The sequence below is a fragment of the Myotis daubentonii genome, chromosome 3, assembly GCF_963259705.1.
Source record: "Myotis daubentonii chromosome 3, mMyoDau2.1, whole genome shotgun sequence".
Taxonomy (NCBI): domain Eukaryota; kingdom Metazoa; phylum Chordata; class Mammalia; order Chiroptera; family Vespertilionidae; genus Myotis; species Myotis daubentonii.
This window is the reverse complement of record NC_081842.1, coordinates 24693203-24714574: the sequence shown is the minus strand read 5'-3', so window position 1 is coordinate 24714574 and position 21372 is coordinate 24693203. Positions and strand designations below refer to the sequence as shown.

General features: G+C 37.2%; 1 protein-coding gene across 2 annotated transcripts in view; it reads left to right on the top strand.

The window, feature by feature from the left end:
• KPNA4 (karyopherin subunit alpha 4) overlaps positions 1-21372 on the top strand; it is a 55865-nt gene that overhangs the window by 11861 nt on the left and 22632 nt on the right. For both annotated transcript variants that reach the window (XM_059686920.1, XM_059686918.1), the window contains exons 2-10: positions 10970-11014; positions 11859-11948; positions 12060-12089; positions 12183-12235; positions 15601-15696; positions 16196-16281; positions 17241-17327; positions 19696-19865; positions 19958-20002. In XM_059686920.1, coding sequence (XP_059542903.1) covers positions 10970-11014; positions 11859-11948; positions 12060-12089; positions 12183-12235; positions 15601-15696; positions 16196-16281; positions 17241-17327; positions 19696-19865; positions 19958-20002 — 702 coding nt within the window. The remainder of the gene's footprint in view (positions 1-10969; positions 11015-11858; positions 11949-12059; positions 12090-12182; positions 12236-15600; positions 15697-16195; positions 16282-17240; positions 17328-19695; positions 19866-19957; positions 20003-21372) is intronic.

The following is a 21372-nucleotide window of genomic DNA, read 5'->3' as shown; positions in this document are numbered from 1 at the left end:
CAACTTTCTACTACTGGAGGTCACAGGGGGAACTCTTGGCAACTTTTTTACTGACTTATCCATCTAGTCCAGGGGTCCTCAAACTTTTTAAACAGGGGGCCAGTTCACTGTCCCTCAGACCGTTGGAGGGCCGGACTATAGTTTAAAAAAAAACTACGAACAAATTCCTATGCACACCGTGGCGGCAAAAACACCTGGCAGGCCGGATAAATGTTTTCGGTGGGCCGCTTGTGGCCCGCGGGCCGTAGTTTAAGGACCCCTGGTCTAGTCTTTCCTGTATTGAATTTATTTGTTCAGCTTCTGTGTCCGAGGTTCTGTTGTAAGCAGTCAGGATAGAGCAAGAAATAACATGGGCTAAATCTTGTTCTTATGGAGTTTACATTCTGGCAGGTCAAGTTTTCTCAGATTACTGCTCTAAATTGATCCTATAGGGATATTCAACCACTATGAGCAAGAGTTGTAGTAGATCCCTTATCTTGCCTTACTAACCTGAGTACCTCAAATTTGAAAGGAAAGGATGTTCAATAAATGGTTGGTGTTCAATAACTCTTCCCTTGATATTTGTGGAAAATCTTGATTTTTATAATGGGAAGAACTAGGGTTGCATCTCATTGGCTATATATCATTAGAAAACCTTAATAGTAATGATTTAATTTCAATATCTAGAAAATTAAAATCCCACCATAGTGGGTACTTGGTTTGATGGCAGTTCTTGAGAATGCAAGGAACACACTTATTCAGACTAGGTCAAATAAAGATGGGGTCTTAGGAAAATTAAGGGACCAATTCTCACGTTATTTAAGATACTTGAGGTAGGTGATAGGAAATCACGTATCTTCTCTGTACTGCTCTGCCAGACACTAACTCAGCTACTGTTTTAATTTTTCCAAATACTGCCTTAGGCTTGATATTGGTATTAAATTACTGAGAAGAGAATCTGATTGAGCTAATAAATTCAGTCCATGCTGAAGAGGATATTTTTTACTGCTGGTTTTTTTATGGCTTATCTTTACCATCACCCCCAGCTGGTAATGAGATGGGGGCTGTCTGTTGCTTGCATCTGCAACAGCTTCCCTAGAAAGAGAAGTTTCTCTTACACAAGGTTACAAATTTACATTATTTAGTTGATGTCACTCCATTCTTTTCTGTTAACTTTTTACTCACTGTTGAAATCTGGAGCAAATCATTATTACCTTGATATAATCTCATCTCCATTCTGGTTACCTTGTTTCTGCTATTTCTCTTTTCTAATTTATAAAATAACCAAAGTGTTTCTTTTAAAAATAAATTAAATGGCACACACCTCTCTGCTTCAGTAGCTTCCCACCACATTTAGCTTTTAAACTCCTTACTGAGACCTTCAAGCCCTTTGCCAAATCTGGTTCCTGCCTACTTCTACCCCTCTCTCTGAATTTATTATCTCCCTTGGTTACTATACTCTCATTCATCATCTTTTAATTCCTCTAATTCTAACATAGAATTAGACCCTTCACACATGCAGATCTGACTGTCAGAATGCCCTCCCTAACCCCCTTTATCTTCATTCCCTTTCACCTATATGGTTATTTCTCATCCTTTGAAGCTTTGGTATCATTTATTAGGCCATCCTGAACAAATTAATTGAAAACCCCCCTGTTGTTTACTTAAAAACACTTTGTTGCTAAAAAATACTAACTATAATCCAAGACTTCAGCAAGTTATACTCATTTTTGCTAGTGGAAGGTTTTGCGTCGATGTTGATGAATACCCAATATCTGTGAAATTCTTGGGTGAGGATTTTTTAAAAATGAGGTATGCCTGTATCTGACCAGATTAATTCTTACCTTTTTAGTTTATAATCCCCCCATCTATATAGCTACATCTCAGATTCTTCTCCCACTTCAGGCAGATAAACCCACCTTGCCTTTACCATTCATTCTCCTTTTCTGTCTTTGCTTTTATTGGACTCATACTATAAAAACCTTTTAGTCCTACTTTTACCTTGCCATTTCTTACTTACATTTCCAGTTTGAATTTAAGTGTCCAGGCTTCAGTTAAGTTTTTCCTTCTTCGCACTGATTTATATTGGTTATTCCTTTTATTGAACTCTTATTTATTTTTGTACTCATATTTTGGTGTTTCCTCATATAAGATGTTTTTTACTTGTCATATATTTTATAGAGAAAAGATCTGACAAAAGAATATGTATGATTTATACAGCAACAAATCAGGTAACCTGGATGAAATGGATAAATTCCTAGAAACACATAACCTACCAAGACTGAATCATGAAGAAATAGAAAAGCTGAACAGACCTATGACTAGTAAGGAGATTGAATCAGTAATCAAAAATCTCCCAACAAAGAAAACCCCAGGATGAGATGCCTTCACTGGTGATGCTACCAAACATTTAGAAGACCATTAAGTTGATCCCCCTCAAACTCTTTCCCAAAATGGAAGACAAGGGAACACTTTCAAACTCATCCTATGAGGTTATTATTACCCCGGTACTAAAGCCAGGCATAGACACTGCATTAGACAACTAACTGCAGATCAATATCCCTGATGAATAGCATTGTAAATTTCATTCAAATTCATAAATAGCATTTTGAATTTTAACAGCATATTAAAAGGATTATACACCATGACCAAGTGAGATTTATTCTTAGAATGCAAGGACAGTTCAATATATGAAATAAATCATTATAATATACCATAAATTAACAGAACAAAGGACAAAGTCACATGATCTCAATCGATATAGAAAAAGCGTTTGACAAAATTTACTCTTTCATGATAAAAAACACTCAACAAACTCAGAAGAAAACGACCTGAACATAATATAGACCAGATAAGAAAAGCCCCAGTGGACATGATACTCACTAGCAAAAGACTGAAAGCTTTCATATAAGATCAGGAATAAGACAAGGATGCCCACTTTGACCTGGTGTATTCAACAACATAGTTCTGAAAGGCCTAGCCAGAATAGTTAGGCAAGAAAAAGAAATAAAAGGCATTTAAATTAGAAAGGAAGTAAAAGTACCTGTGTTTGCAGATGACATGATCTTACATATAGAAAACCCTAAAGATCCCCACCCCCCAAAAAATAGACCTAATAAATGAGTCAGCAAAGTTACAGGATATAAAATCAGCATACACTAACAAAATATATCCTGAAGAGGAAATTGAGAAACAAGTGCATTTATAGTAGCATCTAAAAAAATAAAATATTTAGGAATAAACCTAACCAACAAAGTGAAAGCCTTTTACATAGAAAATTGCAAAATGCTGAAAGAGAAGACAAATGGGAAGACATCCTGTGTTAATGGATTGGAAGGTTAATTGTTAAATATCAGTACTACCTAAAATGATCTACAGATTTAATGCAGTCCCCATCAAATTCTTCATGACATTTTTTGCAGAAATAGAAAAGTTTATCATAAAATTCATATGGAATTTCAAGGGGCCCTGAATAGTCAAAACAATCCTTAAAAAAAAAAAAAAAAGAAAGAAAAAGTTGGATTCTCTCGTATCATTGATGTTTCTTTCTCTCCCTTCCTCTGTGAAATCAAGATAGTGTAGTGTAGTATAAAAAACATTGGACTGTGGCCAGCAAAATCTGAGCCTTGCTAGTGGGAAAGTCACCTGGGCCTCAGTGCCTTTCTCTATAAAATGAGACATTTTATATGTTTTCTATTATTTGCGGGTAAACATGCTATTTGTGTAGATTTTTCTGTAACAAAACCATGAATTTGAATTGAGTATGTACATGTAACAGAAGGAAAACACTCTTTAATCTCTTTTCATATTTCATTTTAATCAGTTACTAGAGGCCCAGTGCACGAAATTCATGCACAGGGGAAAGGGGATGTTCCTCAGCCCAGCCTGCACCCTCTCCAATCCTGCCTGCCTGCCTTAATTGCCCCTAACCACTTCTGCCTGCCGGTCTGATCACCCCTAACCACTCCCCTGCCAGCCTGATCGACGCCTAACTGCTCCTCTGCTGGACCTGGTCGCCCCTAACTGCCATCCCCTGCAGGCCTGGTCCCTCCCAACTGCCCTTCCTTGCAGGCCTGATCACCCACAAATGCCTTCCCCGGTTGGCCATCTTGTGTCCACATGTGAGTGGCCATCTTGGAGTGATGGTCAATTTGCATGTTACCTCTTTATTATATAGGATTATTTTACAAATGGAACAAAATGTTTTTCTTATCAGAGAATACACCAAATAAGCAAGGAAATCAGATTTCCTCACCAGTGGTAAAATAAAGCTTGGGTTCTGTTGACTTCCTTAATTGGTTGAATGTCATTTTGTTTCTTATTCTCCATAATTTTTCCTAACGTCTTTCCCATGTGTTGAATTTCCTTCAACCTGTCCTTCAGTTTGTGAAATTTTATTTCTTTTGAGAAGTACTCAAAATATTTGAAGAGAAATTATCATTCTTGCCAGTATTCGATCAGTCCCTTATAATTCATTCATTCAAAAAAGAGAGTACTTTCCCTTTTGCTCATATAAAACCTAAATATGCATTTGTTTAGTATAACAGACTTCTCTCTTTTTTGTCCTTAATCACTTTCTATAAGTGATTCTGAACATTTTTATCTACTAGACACCTCCTCACCAACAACACATGCAAACATGCAATACACACACACACAAAGTTTGTTTGTTATGACTTAAGGCAAAAAATGGTGCCAAATGTGAAAACACTGAACAATTGTAGCAGAAAAATACTTTTCTCTATTATTATCTCTAAGAATAAATCCACAGTTTGTGTAAGCATTTAAAATGTGTTTTATTGTCATAAATGTAAAGTTGGGGTTTATTTGCTAATCATATGCAATTTGATAGCATAACTTATATACTGTTTGGAAAAGATATGAATAAGCAGCATGATAGCTGCTGCTGGACAGGTCAAATGGAGCTGAATGGAGGGAGAAATAGGAAAGGAATGGAAAAAGCGACTTTTGTAGTTGTATAATATAGCATTTTGGTTTACCGTATTTGTGTGTTGAACAAATATCATACTTACCAACTATGTATAATGTGATGACCATTTGGGTTGAAAGCACCAATAACTCATTTTCTCTGAAAATGCTTAGGTTTGCTTTTTATGACAGGGATTTGGCTCCTTGACTTTCTACTCCTGGCTTCTGACAATTTTCAACAGATTCTGTATGTGCCATCTTTTGTCATTCTCTCTTTTTGTATGTGCTATATTTTCTATTTGGAATGCCCGTCTCTAAATAAGTTTCCATTCAGTCTTAAAGATTCAGCTTATATTTCATCTCTATTATATTATTTAGTTTCTCTACTTATTAAATCAAGGAACATGTTTAGAATGGTGTTTGGCACCCAATATTTTCTAAATGTTAGCTCTTATTACTATTTAATTATATTTCTGTGTCATAAGAGTACTAATTCCTTAAGGCCATAGATATGCTGTATCATTAGTCCATTTTTATACTTTTAAAATGCTTGACAAATAGATAACTAGTAAATATTTGAATGATTGAGTCAATGCTTTTCAGCAGGCCCTAAATAGTAGTACAGTAGTAATCCATATTGAGGGAGGAGGGATATGTATGTTTGTGTATTTATAACTTTTTAAAACATTTTATCGAGGTAGAATTTACCTTGTATAAAGCTCACTGATTTTGCCCACCAGTGTGGCTCAGTGTTTGTGCATTAACCTATGAGCCAGGAATTCTCAGTTCGATTCCTATCATTTTCTGTATGTATTACTGTAATTTTAAATTTATACTGAATAGGTCTAGGAAATGCAAGCATTCACAGGTCACCAAGAGTAAACAAATGCACATGGCTAGTGCGTGGCTTAACACATATGGGAACAGCGGCAGAAGCACAATCCCTACTAGATTTTACAGCCAGAAGTTATGGGGACTTTTCTTCCCGGCACTGACACCCTAGACTGGGGGCACGGGACCCCTCACTCCTCAGGGAAACCTTTACAGCCAAGATATGCCTCCCAGTTTTTGAAATTTTAAACTGCCACATGTCATGGGACCAGCCAATTCCACCCACATCTCTGCCCCTCCTACCAGTCTTCATGTGCTGCTGCTTTAATTCCCAAGTTGTAGGACTTTCATTCAGCTGGATTTCAGGTGGCTCTGAATGAAGGTTGTTCTGTATTTTAGTTGTAAATTTTGATGATGTTGTGGGAGGCTTTGAGTACTGCATTTAACCGCCATCTTGACCAGAAGCCTCTTGACAGACTTTTTAGAAAGGAATTCTTTCTTTCTTTCTTTCTTTCTTTCTTTCTTTCTTTCTTTCTTTCTTTCTTTCTTTCTTTCTTTCTTTCTTTCTTCCTTTTTTTTTTTTTTTTTTTTACATAATTTGTATTGATAGCAGAGAGGAAGAGAGGGAGAGAGAAATAGAAACATCAATAATGAGAAAGAATCATTGATTGGCTGCCTCCTGCACACCCCACATTGGGGATCAAGCCCACAACCCAGGCATGTGCCCTGATTGGGAATCTAACCATGACCTCCTGGATCACAGGTTGATGCTCAACCCCTCAGCCACACAGGCCAGCCTAGAGAGGCATTCTTTACTGAGTCCTTCCCATGGAGTCTGCTTATAATTCAGGCGCGCTTGGAAAGTTAGAAAAAATTTACATTATTGTTTCATTGACTTCTAACTGAAACAGTATTTTCTTTTATAAGAGTTTATTTGGGCCAAACTGACATTGCCAGGAAGCAAGATCTCAAATGCTTAGGAAAGGGACAGTTTTGCGGTTTCTTTTATGTATTGACAATTAAGGAGGGAATGCAAGGAAGATTACAGGAAGGTGGCAGAAAGCAAGGCAGGGATTGGATTACAGGATAATTTAGATTATGTGCTCCCTTTAGGGTGGTCACTTCTGAAAAGAGATATTTCAAATGTGAATTTAACCTAGATGCACAGAAACAATTTTTGATTAAGGCAAAGATAAACCTTTCACTAAAAAAGTTACATGCCTCAGGCATGCTGACCCACCATGACCTGCCCGGTTAGGAATTTATATTGATTTCATCCTGTGGGGTTACTTTCCGTAGAACCCCTTTTTTGTCCACACACTTAATAATATAGCCAATAAATCTCAGTAGTTATTAAAGTTACCTGTGACTTTGTGACCACCAGTAAAAATTGCATTATTATTGGAAGATATGCTGAAATATCATTTATGGTCATCATTACTTTGAAATTGTAAGAGTTATTAGACCCACTGCTAAATCCACTTAATGTTATAAAAAAGCACATACAATTTTTGTTCTCATACTCATATATTGTTTTCTTTTTAATCTTACAAGTTTCTTTTCTGTATTTAAAAACACTATCTGAGAAGGTGTCTGTCCATTGATTTCACCAGATTTCCAAAGGAATCAGTGCCACACAAAAATTAAGATTGCCTGTAAGGATTCCTTTGGTTACTGTGACAAGAATGGAGTCAGGAGGAGGATGGAAAGAAAGAGTAGAAGGAGGTATACAAGTTAGGAAGCTTCTGCATTAATCTAGGGAAGGGATAATGGTGAGTTGGACCAGAGCTGTGGAAGATGAGGTAGTGATATTCAGTTGGATTTCAGATAAGTTTTAAAAGTTGAACCAATAGGATTTGCTTACAGATTTAATGTGTGAGAGAGAAAGAAGAATCCAGGATGGCTCCTAGATTTTTGATCTGTGCAACTGGAAGATTAGAATTGCCATATGCTGACATTTTCTTTGAAGTAATTAATCTGTAATATTGGATAGATCAAATTTTTAAACAGTAACATAAGGCTTATAAAAATACAAAGGCTTTTAATGGGAAAAAAATCTTATTCCATATATAAACTATATGAGATGGGATAGAGTACATATGTTTGTTAAAGATCAAAAGTTCAGTTAAGTTTGAGATACTTATTAGACACCTAAGTATGAATTTGTGACTTACTCTTTCCACTTAATATGTCTTGGCATGTGCAGTCATTAGAAAGAATAAGGTGAACCCATACATAGAAAGAGCTTGAACTTGTATTGTTCTTCAATATGTGAATGTTTTATAGTGAGCATATATCCATGTGTTAGGTGACTTTAAAATGAGAAAAGCATGTTAAAAAATATGAGAATTGTTACAGTACCTGATAGAATAATTATTGTGGTCATTGGGAATGAAATTGATCTGTGTATACCACCATGAAAGATTTCTAAAATCTACAAATGAGGTGAAGAATAGAATAAATAGATAAGTGTGTCAGAATCAAGAGGAACCAAGATGGCGGCATAGGTAAACAGCGGAGTTTGCTGCCTCAAACAACCACTTCAAAAATACAAATAAAAGACGGAATGGACATAATCCAGAACCACAGGAAGGCTGGCTGAGTGGAAGTTCTACAACTAGGAGGAAAGAGAAAAACATACCGAGACTCAGAGGAGGCGCAGTGCTGAAGTAAAATATAAAATACTAAGGTGCTGAGTGCATGCAGAGCAGGCTGGCGGCTGAGGGCTCGGTTGTCGTTTTCAATCGAGAGGGAGTCTCAGGCTCTGAACTCCATTTCCGGGCGAGTCTCTAGGGACCCAGACTGATACGGGAGAAGCGGGACTGTCTGGCATTGCTCAGAACCCTAGGGCAGCTTTCTCTCCGTAGGGCTTGCAGCGATTACTGGGACACTGAGAAGCGAGACTCTGAGGGCAAGACTGAGAGCAGCCATAATTGCTAACCCCACCCTGTTGATCCCGTGGGACCCACCCCGCCCAAGCCCTGCAGGGAGACTTTTGCTGGATAGCCTCACGCAAAGGCTAGATTAGCACCTCCCTAGAGATCCAGGAGCCAATGTACCCAGAGGTCAGAGTGGGACCATCCAGTTTGCAGCTCCGTTGAACCATAAAGAACACACTCAGGGGCCAGACTCAGTGAGCACCAAAGCCCCATCGAAACAAGTCTAGCCCCTGAGGGGTGTCTCCAGCACAGAAGTTCTCCCACTGCAGACACAGCTGATTCTCACAGCCAATTGGCCTGGAGGTCAGTTCCTCACAGTGATAACTACAATCAAGGCTTAACTACAACAAGACTGTGCACAAAGCCCACAAGGGGTGCATCAAGAGTGTCTACCTCAGGTAATTGGGACACTTAGCACAGAAAGGCACTCTATCGACACAGTGAAGCATAAAAAATGCCGAGACAAAGAAACAGGACACAAACAACAGAATTGGAGGAAAGCAAACTGTTGGATATAGAGTTCAAAACCACACTTTTAAGGTCTTTAAAGAACTGTCTAGAAGCCGCCGATAAATTTAATAAGGCCCTCGAAAAGACTGGTGAGACCGCTGATAAATGTAGTGAGATCTTCAAGAAGACTGGTGAGACCACCAATAAATGTAGTGAGATCCTCAAGAAATCTAATGAGACCCTCGATGTTGTAATAAAGAACCAACTAGAAATTAAGCATACACTGACTGAAATAAAGAATATTATCCAGACTCCCAACAGCAGACCAGAGGGTCGCAAGAATCAAGTCAAAGATTTGAAATACGAAGAAGCAAAAAACACCCAACCGGAAAAGCAAAATGAAAAAAGAATCCGAAAATACGAAGATAGTGTAAGGAGCCTCTGGGACAGCTTCAAGCATACCAACATCCGAATTATAGGGGTGCCAGAAGATGAGAGAAAGCAAGATATTGAAAACTTCTTTAAAGAAATAATGACAGAAAACTTCCCCTACCTGGTGAAAGAAATAGACTTACAAGTCCAGGAAGCACAGAGAACCCCAAACAAAAGGAATCCAAAGAGGACCACACCAAGACACAGCATAATTAAAATGCCAAGAGCAAAAGACAAAGAGAGAGTCTTGAAAGCAGCAAGAGAAAGAAACTCAGTTACCTACAAGGGAGTACCCATACGACTGTCAGCTGATTTCTCAACAGAAACTTTGCAGGCCTCGCCAGCACCGGTTTGGCTCAGTGGATAGAGCGTCGGCCTGTGGACTGAGGGGTCCCAGGTTCGATACCGGTCAAGGGCATGTACCTTGGTTGCGGGCACATCCCCAGTAGGGGGAGTGCAGGAGGCAGCTTATCGATGTTTCTGACTCTCTATCCCTGTCCCTTCCTCTCTGTAAAAAATCAATAAAATATATTAAAAAAAAAAAAAAAGAAAGAAACTTTGCAGGCCAGAAGGGAGTGGCAAGAAATATTCAAAGTGATGAATACCAAGAACCTACAACCAAGACTACTTTATCCAGCAAAGCTATCATTCAGAAGTGAAGGCCAGATAAAGAGCTTCACAGATAAGAAAAAGCTAAAGGAGTTCACCACCACCAAACCAGTATTATATGACATGTTGAAAGGTATCCTTTAAGAAGAGGAAGAAGAAGAAAAAGGTAAAGATACAAATTATGAACAACAAACACACATCTATCAACAAGTGAATCTAAAAATCAAGTGAATAAATAATCTGATGAACAATATGAACTGGTGATTGTAATAGAATCAGGGACATAGAAAGGGAATGGACTGACTATATTCTTGTGGGGGGGGGGGTGTGGGGCTGAGAGAAGAAATTGGACAATAATCGTGCACCTATGGATGAGGACAGTGGGTGGGGAGTGAGGGCAGAGGGTGGGGTGGGAACTGGGTGGTGGGGAGTTATGGTGGGAAAAAAGAGTAACTAATGTAATAATCTGAACAATAAAGATTTAATTGAAAAAAAAAGTGTGTCAGAATCATAGTAAATCTAACTTTATATTTAGAAAGAGAAGCTAGATGGGCTGTTACAGTTTTAAAAATTTATGATATATCCAATATTATAGATCTATTAATAATTTCAGAGATTGTTAATTGAGAATATGAATATGAATGAAAGTTAGAAATTTTTTCATATAATGTTTATTATGAATAAAATATTACAGGTGAATACATGACTAGAAGAAAAGATAAGGATGTTAGTGGTGTTTTTCTGTGGGTGATGGAATTTGATGTGAATTGTTAAAAATATTTTTCTTTAATTTCTTGTAGACTATGAGAAGACAACGAAATGAAGTTGTGGTTGAATTAAGGAAGGTAAGTCTGATTATTATTGGGTACTTGTAAGCATCATTGTAATAACATTACAGCATATATAGAGGATATCAAATGTATGTGAATCTCAAGTGCTGAGCATTTCTTTTTCTTTTGAAAACTGAAAGATTTTGACTAAATTTGGCAAGCTTTTGAAGTTGGCAAAATACAACTTGACCACTATCAAAAAAACAGAGAAACTAATTATGAGATGGTTTTTTCCTTCTGATCTATATAAGTTGTAAGCCATGAGTGTACTAGTAGTTATACTAAATAGTTCTATTTACAATAGCAGTTACATCCTGAAAGGAATTTGTTACTTATAAATTTCATCAACTTTTCAAGTATTAAAGTAGTTGAAAACGTATTTTTTTAATTTGTCCCAAACATTTTAAGTGAAATTCAAGTGGCTCTTGATTTCTGTAAGGCAATGTTGATTTTTGTCTGATTTTTGAACTGCCCAACTTTTGCTTTGACTTTTTTTTTAGGCAGTAAAGAGAAGCTCCCAGATGATCTATAAAATGGTTTAGTACTTTTAAATAAATATGTATGTTTGGTTCTGGCTTAAACTGTACACACTTTTTTAATCAATTTTTTTTGTTGTTCATTACTTTGTTTTTACATAGTTCACTGTTTATAAAAACTTAATTATTTGGGGTTTGGATCTCAAATTAGAGTTGCTTAAGTGTTTAATTCACAATTTGGTTTAATTTTCTACATTTGCATTTACTTTTAAAAGGCACTTCATATTTCATTTTGTAGGCACATGATAGCCTAACCTTTGTATGAAAGTATTTAGCTTCCTTTATTTAAAGTTACTTCTTTTCTTTTTATACTTAATTTTAAGAATAAAAGAGATGAACATCTCTTAAAGAGGAGGAATGTACCACATGAAGATATCTGTGAAGACTCTGATATAGATGGTGATTATAGAGTGGTAAGTTATTGTTATCCTGGTTACTTAAAACTACCAGTGAAAGATTTTATATAATTATAGAATTTTAAGGTGATTTTCTAACTTAGTTTTCACTTTAACTTTTTTCCCCAGCAAAATACCTCTCTAGAAGCTATTGTTCAAGTAAGTTGTGTTATTATTTTCTCTCTTTATTACATTTCTTAGACTTAGCTAATTACTGTGTGTCTACATCAAAACTGTTTTATTTTTTTATAGAATGCTTCAAGTGATAACCAAGGAATTCAATTAAGTGCAGTTCAAGCTGCTAGGTAAGTTAAATTTTGAGGATATACTTAAGTTTTATAACTTACACAGAAGTTCTGTTTTGGGTATTCACTAGATCAGGGGTGGGCAAACTTTTTGACTCGAGGGCCACAATGGGTTCTTAAACTGGACCGGAGGGCCGGAACAAAAGCATGGATGGAGTGTGTGTGAACTAATATAAATTCAAAGTAAACATCATTACATAAAAGGCTACGGTCTTTTTTTTCAATAGTTTTATTCATTTCAAGCGGGCTGTAGCTTGCCCATGGCTGCACTAGATAGTAGTCTTGACACTCATTTAACTTTGATAGCAAACAATATAGAACCAGTCATAAACCAACTGGATTAATTTTAAAATTAGTCTCTGATTTAGGATATTAAAATTGGTAGCAATGTTTTAAACTCACAAATACACTAAACTTTAGTGTACTTAATACGTACAGATGATAGGGAAAAGTTGATTTGATGGGTTATTGCTATAGACCAATTGGAAAACATTACTTAAAAGCTTTACCTTTTATTGATTATAGGTTTAATTTAATAAAAACTTAGATTGTTCAGATCCTGCCCAGGTAGCTAATTCTTCTCATAGTCCTCATATTGATCAAATAACAAATTAAGTTATAAGCTTAATGTAGCAGTGTATAGGCAAGTAGACCTTAAGATTTAGGACTACAAAGACTCCCAGACTCTTTCCAGGTAAGAATACTAAAATATTTCTGTTTTAATACCTATGCTTTCATAGTTAATAGTTTGGAGAAGACATAGTTATATCATAGTGTTTGCTTTGTATGTCTGTAGATATAAAAGCCTAAGTGACCATTACAGCTGGACAACCAGCCGGTAGCTATGATGCAGAAGCCCGCCCCCTGGTGGTCAGTGTACCCCCACAGCCAACCTCCTATGGTCCCTCCTCCTGGCTAGCTAACCTCCTGCAGTCCCTCCACCTGGCCAGCCGACCCCCTTCTCCCCAATAGGGACTAGACGAGACAGCCCCCATTGGCTGGGAGGGACCTCACCCGTGCACGAATTCATGCACCAGGCCTCTAGTATAACTATAAGAATAGCAGCCTGTGTTGCAATTAGTAGTAGGACAGACTTAAGCAAGAAATTGATCCTACTTTGAGAATTTCTAAGTGGAAAAAGATTTCACAGGTCCATCCAATATCTTACCTTGTGCATAAAACCCTTTATGTTTATAGACTTTTTCTACTTTTTAATATTTGCTTTATTTTTAATTTTGATGTATTGATTTTAAAGAGAGGGGGAAAAACACACTGATTTGTTGTTACACTTATTTATGCATTCATTGGTTGCTTCTTGTATGTTCCTTGACCAGAGATTGAACCCAAAACCTTGGCGTTTGGGGACAACACTCTAACCAACTGACCTATTCAGCCAGGGCCTTTTATATTCATTTTAAATTACCTAGAACAGATGGCAAAATTATACAAATACAGTGTTTAGCCCACTACAGGTAACAGGACTTCTTAGAGAGGACTTTGTTCTGTAGGAAGAAAATTGCAGAAGTTTTCACACCTCAAAATGGCAAATTAATGTTTATCGGAAGAATGATTAAGAAATTGATACATTATGCTCACCATTGTCTGAATTGATTATTTTACAGTTTTGGAGCAACTCTTCTCAATATGAATTCTGTAAGATAATTAAATCCCTATGGCAGGGATTCTCAATCTCCCTAGGAGATCCTGAGACAACTTCAAGGGGTATACAAGATCAAACCTATTTTCACAATAATTCTAAGACCTTATTTGCCTCTTTTCACTGTGTCACCATTTACATTGATGTGGCAGAGGCAACTGTGGGTTAAACTTAGCACAGATCAAGACTGGCACAAAATTGATTTTATGGCTATTTTTCGGATATTATTTGTACTATTATGCACTCAAAGAAAAAAAGCAATTTCTGTTAAAGAATGTCTTCAGTTAGCCCAGTCAGTGAGCATCAACTTATGAACCTGGAGGTCACAGTTCAATTTCCAGTCAGGGCACATGCCCAGGTTTCGGACTCAACCTATAGTGGTGGGGCAGCTGATCAATGACTCATCATTGATGTTTCTATCATTCCCTCCCCCTTCTTCTCTGAATCAATAAAAATATTTTTTTTATTAAAAAAAAAAAAAAGAATGTCTTCAATGAAGTAGTAAAAAAATTTTTTTTACTATATCTGGTACCTCAATTAACAGTGACTGGGTTATTTCCTAGTTTGTGCTATGTGCCATGTGTTATGGAAAATACTGTAAAAAAGCATGTGGCATACTTTTTGCCCTATAAGAGGTTAAGAGCCTAATTAGGAAGGCGAAACTAAGTATATGCTACGTAAATATGCTTTTAGTAATTCAGGGAATTTAGAATTCAGGGAAGATATTATGAAAACATAGAACTTAAAATGGACTTTGATTATGTAGATTTTGAATAGACAGAAAAGGGCATTCCAAGTGCAGAGAATAGGAAAAGGGCTTGGAAATGCAATAGAAGTGGTGGGACAGATAACTGACCTTAGGAGTTTACATTAAGTAGCCATCATTTGGTATATATACAGGGGAATGATCTCACTAAGCTTTCTTAAAACATTGTATTTACGTAGTAATGCATGGTATTCAAATGGATAAAGATTTGGGTTAGGCTACATTGAGGACTTAATCAGCTAAAACTACAGTCTTCCACATGTGTAAATAGACACAAAATTTTGTTGTTTTACCCTCTAAGCTTCATAAGAGCAAAGGTGTGTCTGTCTTGTTCACCTTAATATCTCCAGTATCTCTTTGGATATTTTTCTATGTATTGTTGTACTTCACTTCACTTCACTTTAGTTACTTTGATGAGAAGTTTGAGCTTACATGATGTTTGATTTAGTGTATGCAGTAGGATGAAATATTGGACACTAGTATCAGCTATAAATTTGTAACATCAGTCTATGTGCTTTTGTCCTTTATCTTCTATTGTGACATGGTTTGAATAATTTTGGATATTTTGGTGACCTTACTTACTTAGCAAGGTCAATGAGACATGGTGAAGGAGTCTGCCCACTTTTTTTCTTTGACCTCAACATTGCAAAGGTAACACTTAAAACATCTAGTTGTCATATTTAGGCCTTCATTGTGGGAATAATATTACTGTACTAATAAAAAAAGAGGTAAAGTGGTTATGTCTACCATTTTCCTAATTAGTAATCTATATATTTATGAATTAATATTTTAATACAGAAAAGGTTGCATTATAAATTTTTAAAGTAACTTTCAGAGTAAGTATTTGTGCCAGATAGTCACATTTATTATAATCAATATCAAGTATGAACTTGAGTTTAATTATATGTGATTAAATTTCATAAGTATGTACATCTCTTATAGGAAGCTTTTGTCCAGTGATCGAAATCCACCAATTGATGACTTAATAAAATCTGGAATATTGCCTATTTTAGTCCATTGTCTTGAAAGAGATGACAAGTAAGTACATTATTTTAAATAATTTAGGATGTATTCTTTGCAGAAGATAAGATTTTCTAGTAATTAGTTTGATCTTTAAGTAAAGAAAAGGCCTACAAGATGGAGTTGAAAACCCAAAGTGAAAAACAATGCAAGGTGTTTATACCAAGAGGTGAAGGTAGAGGCCAAAGAAGAATTTGAGAATGATACATACAACTTTTAAGCTTTGAAAACTGGCAAGAAATAGTTTGGCCAGATAGGTCCTTGAGAACACTGTTTGGATTGTAATGTGCAGGTATCATAATAAAAAATTCTTACTAAGAAATAGATCATGTGAATAGGTTATATGCTTTTTATACTAAAGGGAAATTTTAAATGGAGGTTTAAAAGAAGTTCTGGATGCATAGATACCTTTTGAAACAAAATATTCAATGCTTTTATAATGCTCTATGAGGGAGGAATGGTTGATAGATATTTGATACATAAAAATAATTTTTTTTAATTATTTGTTTTTTTGTAGTCCTTCTTTACAGTTTGAAGCTGCATGGGCTTTGACAAATATTGCGTCTGGAACCTCTGAACAAACTCAAGCAGTAGTTCAGTCCAGTAAGTTGGTTATCAACAGACAAAATAAATAGTGACTCTATTAAAAAGAACAGAGTTTTTCTATATAATGAAAGCTCAATATGCTAAGTGCCCTACCATTCGTTCAACCATTCAACCAGTTACTATGACGCACACTGACCACCAGGGTACAGACACTCCAATCAGTAGGTTAGCTTGCTGCTGGGTCCGGTCCGGGCAATCAAGACTGGGCAAGTTGGGCTGAACACACCCTGGAGCCCTCCCACAGTCTCTCCCCAGCCCTGATCCTCACAGGCCAGGCCGAGGGACCCCACCAGTGCATGAATCTGTGCACGAGGCCTCTAGTTTATATTATAAAATAATAGCTATTCAATAACACTTAAGATATTTGAAGTAAGCCAACTTAAGTATGTTACTTTGATATCCTGTACCAGTGAAGAATCATTTGTTCGATGCAGTATTCTGTTCAGGTACAAACCTTTCTCTGTGTTTCCCACCCTTGTTATTAAGCAACAGAGCCACTATCTGAATCAATGTCTCATGTGGCACAGGAATTGCTGGCCTGTCTAAAGACCCATGTGATAGAATTCATAAGTTACATTTGGACTCTTGTGTTTTTAATTTGAAGATAAATATTAATCTATAAGGAATTAACGTTAAAATTGGAATTAAATCCAAGTTTAATTGTAAATGAAATCTTACCAGCTTAGTTTTACATTTGTCTGCATTGTTCTTTTAATGCTAACTAAGCAATCTGCTGGTCAAAATTTTCCACTGCTGCTATTGTAATGAAAATCATGTAATAAAAACATATTTCAGGTATATTTTGGATAAGTTTCTTTTGAGGTTTCAGCAAAAAAAAACAAGATTGATTTTGGTTTAGATTATAGTATCTTCAACCGTTTTTCCAATTTTATTGGAAATGTAATTGACATATAACTGTGTTTATACTTAACTGCTCTTACGTTTTCCTCCTTCAGATGCCGTGCCACTTTTCCTGAGGCTTCTTCATTCACCCCATCAAAATGTCTGTGAGCAAGCAGTGTGGGCATTGGGAAATATCATAGGTTTGTCTTAAACTTCTAATAGTCCAGCCATTGTTATCATATACTATGTAATGAAAATAACTTTAGTAATTGAAAAGGAAAAATAGTTGGTCTGGATCAGTACTAATTTTTATGAAATAGTTTACAGAAATTAAAGCTGTTTAAGTATAAACTCATAGTAAACAAAATGAATATCTTTGCTGCTTATGATGACATAATATATTTTGGCATGTAGTCAATATTTAGTTATTTGAAAACTAGGGGCCCGGTGCACGAAATTCGTGCACTGGGTGTGTGTGGGGGGGGGGAGTGTCCCTCAGCCCAGCCTGCCCCCTCTCACATACTGGGAGCCCTCAGGCGTTGACCCCCATCACCCTCCAATCGCAGGATCGGCCCCTTGCCCAGGCCTGACGCCTCCGCCAGAGGTGTCAGGCTTGGACAGGGGACCCCCATCTCCCCCCGATCACTGGCTCTGGCCCCCGCCCAGGCCTGAGGCCTCTGGCCCAGGAATCATGCCTGGGCAGGGGACCCCCATCTCCCTCTGATCGCTTGCTCCACCCCCCGCCCAAGCCTGACGCCTCTGACCCAGGCTTCAGGCCTGGGCAAGGGGACCATCATATCCCCCCAATCCCCGGCTCCGCCCCCCACCCAGGCCTGATGCCTCGGCCAGAGGAGTTGACCCTCATCACCCTCCAATCACCAATCACCAGATCGGTCCCTTGTCCAGGCCTGAGGCCTCTGGCAGAGGTGTCAGGCCTGGGCAGGGGACCCCCAGCTCCCCGCGGTTGCAGGCTCCGCCCCTGCCCAGGCCTAACGCCTCTGGCCTAGGCGTCAGGCCCGGGCAGCGGGGACCCGCAGCTGTAGCGGCCCCGCGATCGTGGGCTTCGCTTTAGGCCCAGGCAAGGGACCCCTAGCTCCCAGGACTGCCAGCTTCAACCGTGCCCAGCTCCCATCGCTGGCTCCACCCCTACTTCCTGCTATCACTGGCCAGGGCAGCAAAGGCGCCTGATTCTCCGATCATGGCTGGGGGGCAGGGCAAAGGCGGCCCCAGGGCCGCCTTTGCCCTGCCCCCCCGCTCTTAGCTCCCCCCTGGGTTTCCGATCACTGTCAGTGGCAGGGGGCTTCTTCCTGCTTTCCCTTTCGCCTCCCTGCATTGTGCCTACATATGCAAATTAACCGCCATCTTGTTGGCAGTTAACTGTCAATCTTAGTTGGCAGTTAACTGCCAATCATAGTTGGCAGTTAATTTGCATATAGCCCTGATTAGCCAATGAAAAGGGTATCGTCATACGCCAATTACCATTTTTCTCTTTTATTAGATAGGATTATGAAATATGTATATCATTTAGATCTTTTCCTGCTCCTTTATTATGTTGGGGTCCATTTTCTTAGCTCTCCCCTCTGTCATAGAAAGTATGTAATAAAAAGGAGGAAGCAAAACTTAAAAATTTTTCTTCAGAATATCAGTTTTAAGAAAAGTTTTGAATTAAAATTTTTATACCTCTTGTAGATTTTAGTACATTATAATAATGTTATCTACTATCATAATGAAATCAGTATATAGGAGATAATCTAGAGCTTATAGACCAGGGGCCATTTGGACATTTATAACATCATTCACAGGCCATACAGAATTATCAACTTAAAAATTAGCTTGCTATACTTGGTCAAACATTTAATTAGCTCACCCCTAATGCCTAGGCAGAGCTAGACCAAGTGATTTCATGGGCCAGGGTCAGATGTTCCCCACCCCGGTTACAGACAGTCTCATTAAATGGTGAACATCATGATTACCATACTTGAAGGTTTATTCTAATAAATAATGTAGGTAAAATAATTAAAGACAATTCTAATGTTTCAAGGATTGTTTTTTAACTTGAGCATACACTTCACTCAAATTCAAAAGACTATCGTGGAGAATAATTTATAGTTAATACTTTTAATGCTTTGATATTGGATCAGTATAAATTCTATAAATATTTTCTTTCCAGTAGTATTGTGGTATATCTTTTTAATACATGAAAGTTTGTTAAACTGGGATTGCCATTGAAAGAAAAGATAAAGGCAACAATTATCTGTCCGAAAAGTATTTTAAGCTACCTTTAGGATTCTAGTGTTCAGATAGCATAAAAATGTTTTATTGGTAGAACAACTTATAACCCTAAATATTTGAGTAATATTTTTTTTAAAAAACAAAAAACTTAGTACCTTATATTGCTTCTCTTGGCTCAAAGACCTAACTATGTGAACTTGGTTATTATTGTCTAGAACTTTTTTATAAAACTAAATAGGATAACTGATTAAAATGCAGCATATTGAATCTAGTGCTTTATTTTCTGAATTGCTTATTGACAACATATTTTATTAAACTAATAAATTCTTCTTACAGGTGATGGGCCACAGTGTAGAGATTATGTCATAAATCTTGGAGTTGTGAAACCTTTACTTTCTTTCATAAGTCCATCTATTCCTATAACATTCTTAAGAAATGTTACTTGGGTTATGGTTAACTTATGTCGGCACAAAGACCCACCACCCCCAATGGAAACCATTCAGGAGGTAAACAAGTGTTTTTTGTTTTTATTTTCAAACTGAAGTATTATGTGTATGTTTTTATCTATGTTTTAAAATCTGTATATTTTTCTCTTCAGATTCTTCCCGCTCTTTGTGTTTTAATTCATCACACAGATGTAAATGTGAGTAAATGCTTCATGTGTTTTTTTATGTGTGTATGTATGCATGTGAGATGGGGAGAAAATGTTATACTGGACCTCATGTCAGTGTATTCTATCACATTTTTCCATTCGAGAGCTAAAATACATAATTTGCCATTTTTGTACTCTGTGTTTACTTACATCACTAAATTTAATTTCAGTAAAAAAATCAAGCCTAATTGTTATTTTGGTCTAAGCAATAAAGTATATACACATGTATATTAGTGTTGTAAAAGTTACATTGGAACTTCTTCAATTTGTTCATGAGCTTTTTATGGAATCTCATTTTGATAGCTTGACCAATAAGAGAATACATACACCCAATTTTTTTTTTTTTTTTAGTATGTTTTTATTGATTTCAGAGAGAAAGGGAGAGGGAGAGATAGAAACATCACTGATGAGAAAGAATCATTGATTGGCTGCCTCCTGCACACCCCCTACTGGGGATCGAGCCTGCAACCCAGGTATGTGCCCTTGATCAGAATTGAACCCGGGACCCTTCAGTCCTTAGGCCGATGCTCTATTCACTAAGCCAAGCCAGCTAGGGCTGTTTTTGTTTTTTTGAAAGATAAAAAGAGCCCTAGCCGGTTTGGCTCAGTGGATAGAGCATTGGCCCACAGCCTGAAGGTACCCGGGTTCAATTCCAATCAAGGGCATGTATCTCAGTTGCAAGCTTGATCCCCGGGCTGCACATAGATGTTTCTTTCTCTCTGTCTCTCCCCTTCCTTTCTACTCTCTCTAAAAAATCAATGGAAAAAATATCCTCAGGTGAAGATTAACAACAAAAAACAGCAACAAAAACCTGAAAGAGGACCTAAATAAGTTGTTAGTTAATAAATCATTACACAATCTTTTTAAGTTAAAAGGAGAAATGTTTGTGCCTTTATGCATGACTTTGTATTCCTATACATACACCAAACCGTGGACATTATTTGCTCTTTAATTTTATTTTTACTCTGTTTCTCCACTTATAGTGGCTTCACTTGGTATAGAGATAACTTGAAATCCAGACAATAAGGAAAAAAAATCAGTGCAGACTAGATTTTAAACATAACAAATATATCTTACTCATTTTTATTAACACAGATGGCAAAGGGAAAAGCAACTCAGGAAGTATGAATGATGGAAAACTGTCCTGACTGCTTATAAAGCCAGTGTAGCCTTCAGTGTGTTAGAAAAGCTAGCATTATATGTAATGGGTCAAGGAAATCATGTGGATTAAATGCATAGTAATAGTCAGGAACTTGTATGGTTCTTTAAAAACACAGGTATGCCCTAACCAGTTTGGCTCAGTGGATAGAGCGTCAGCCTGCAGACTGAAAGGTGCCAGGTTCGATTCTGGTCAAAGGCAT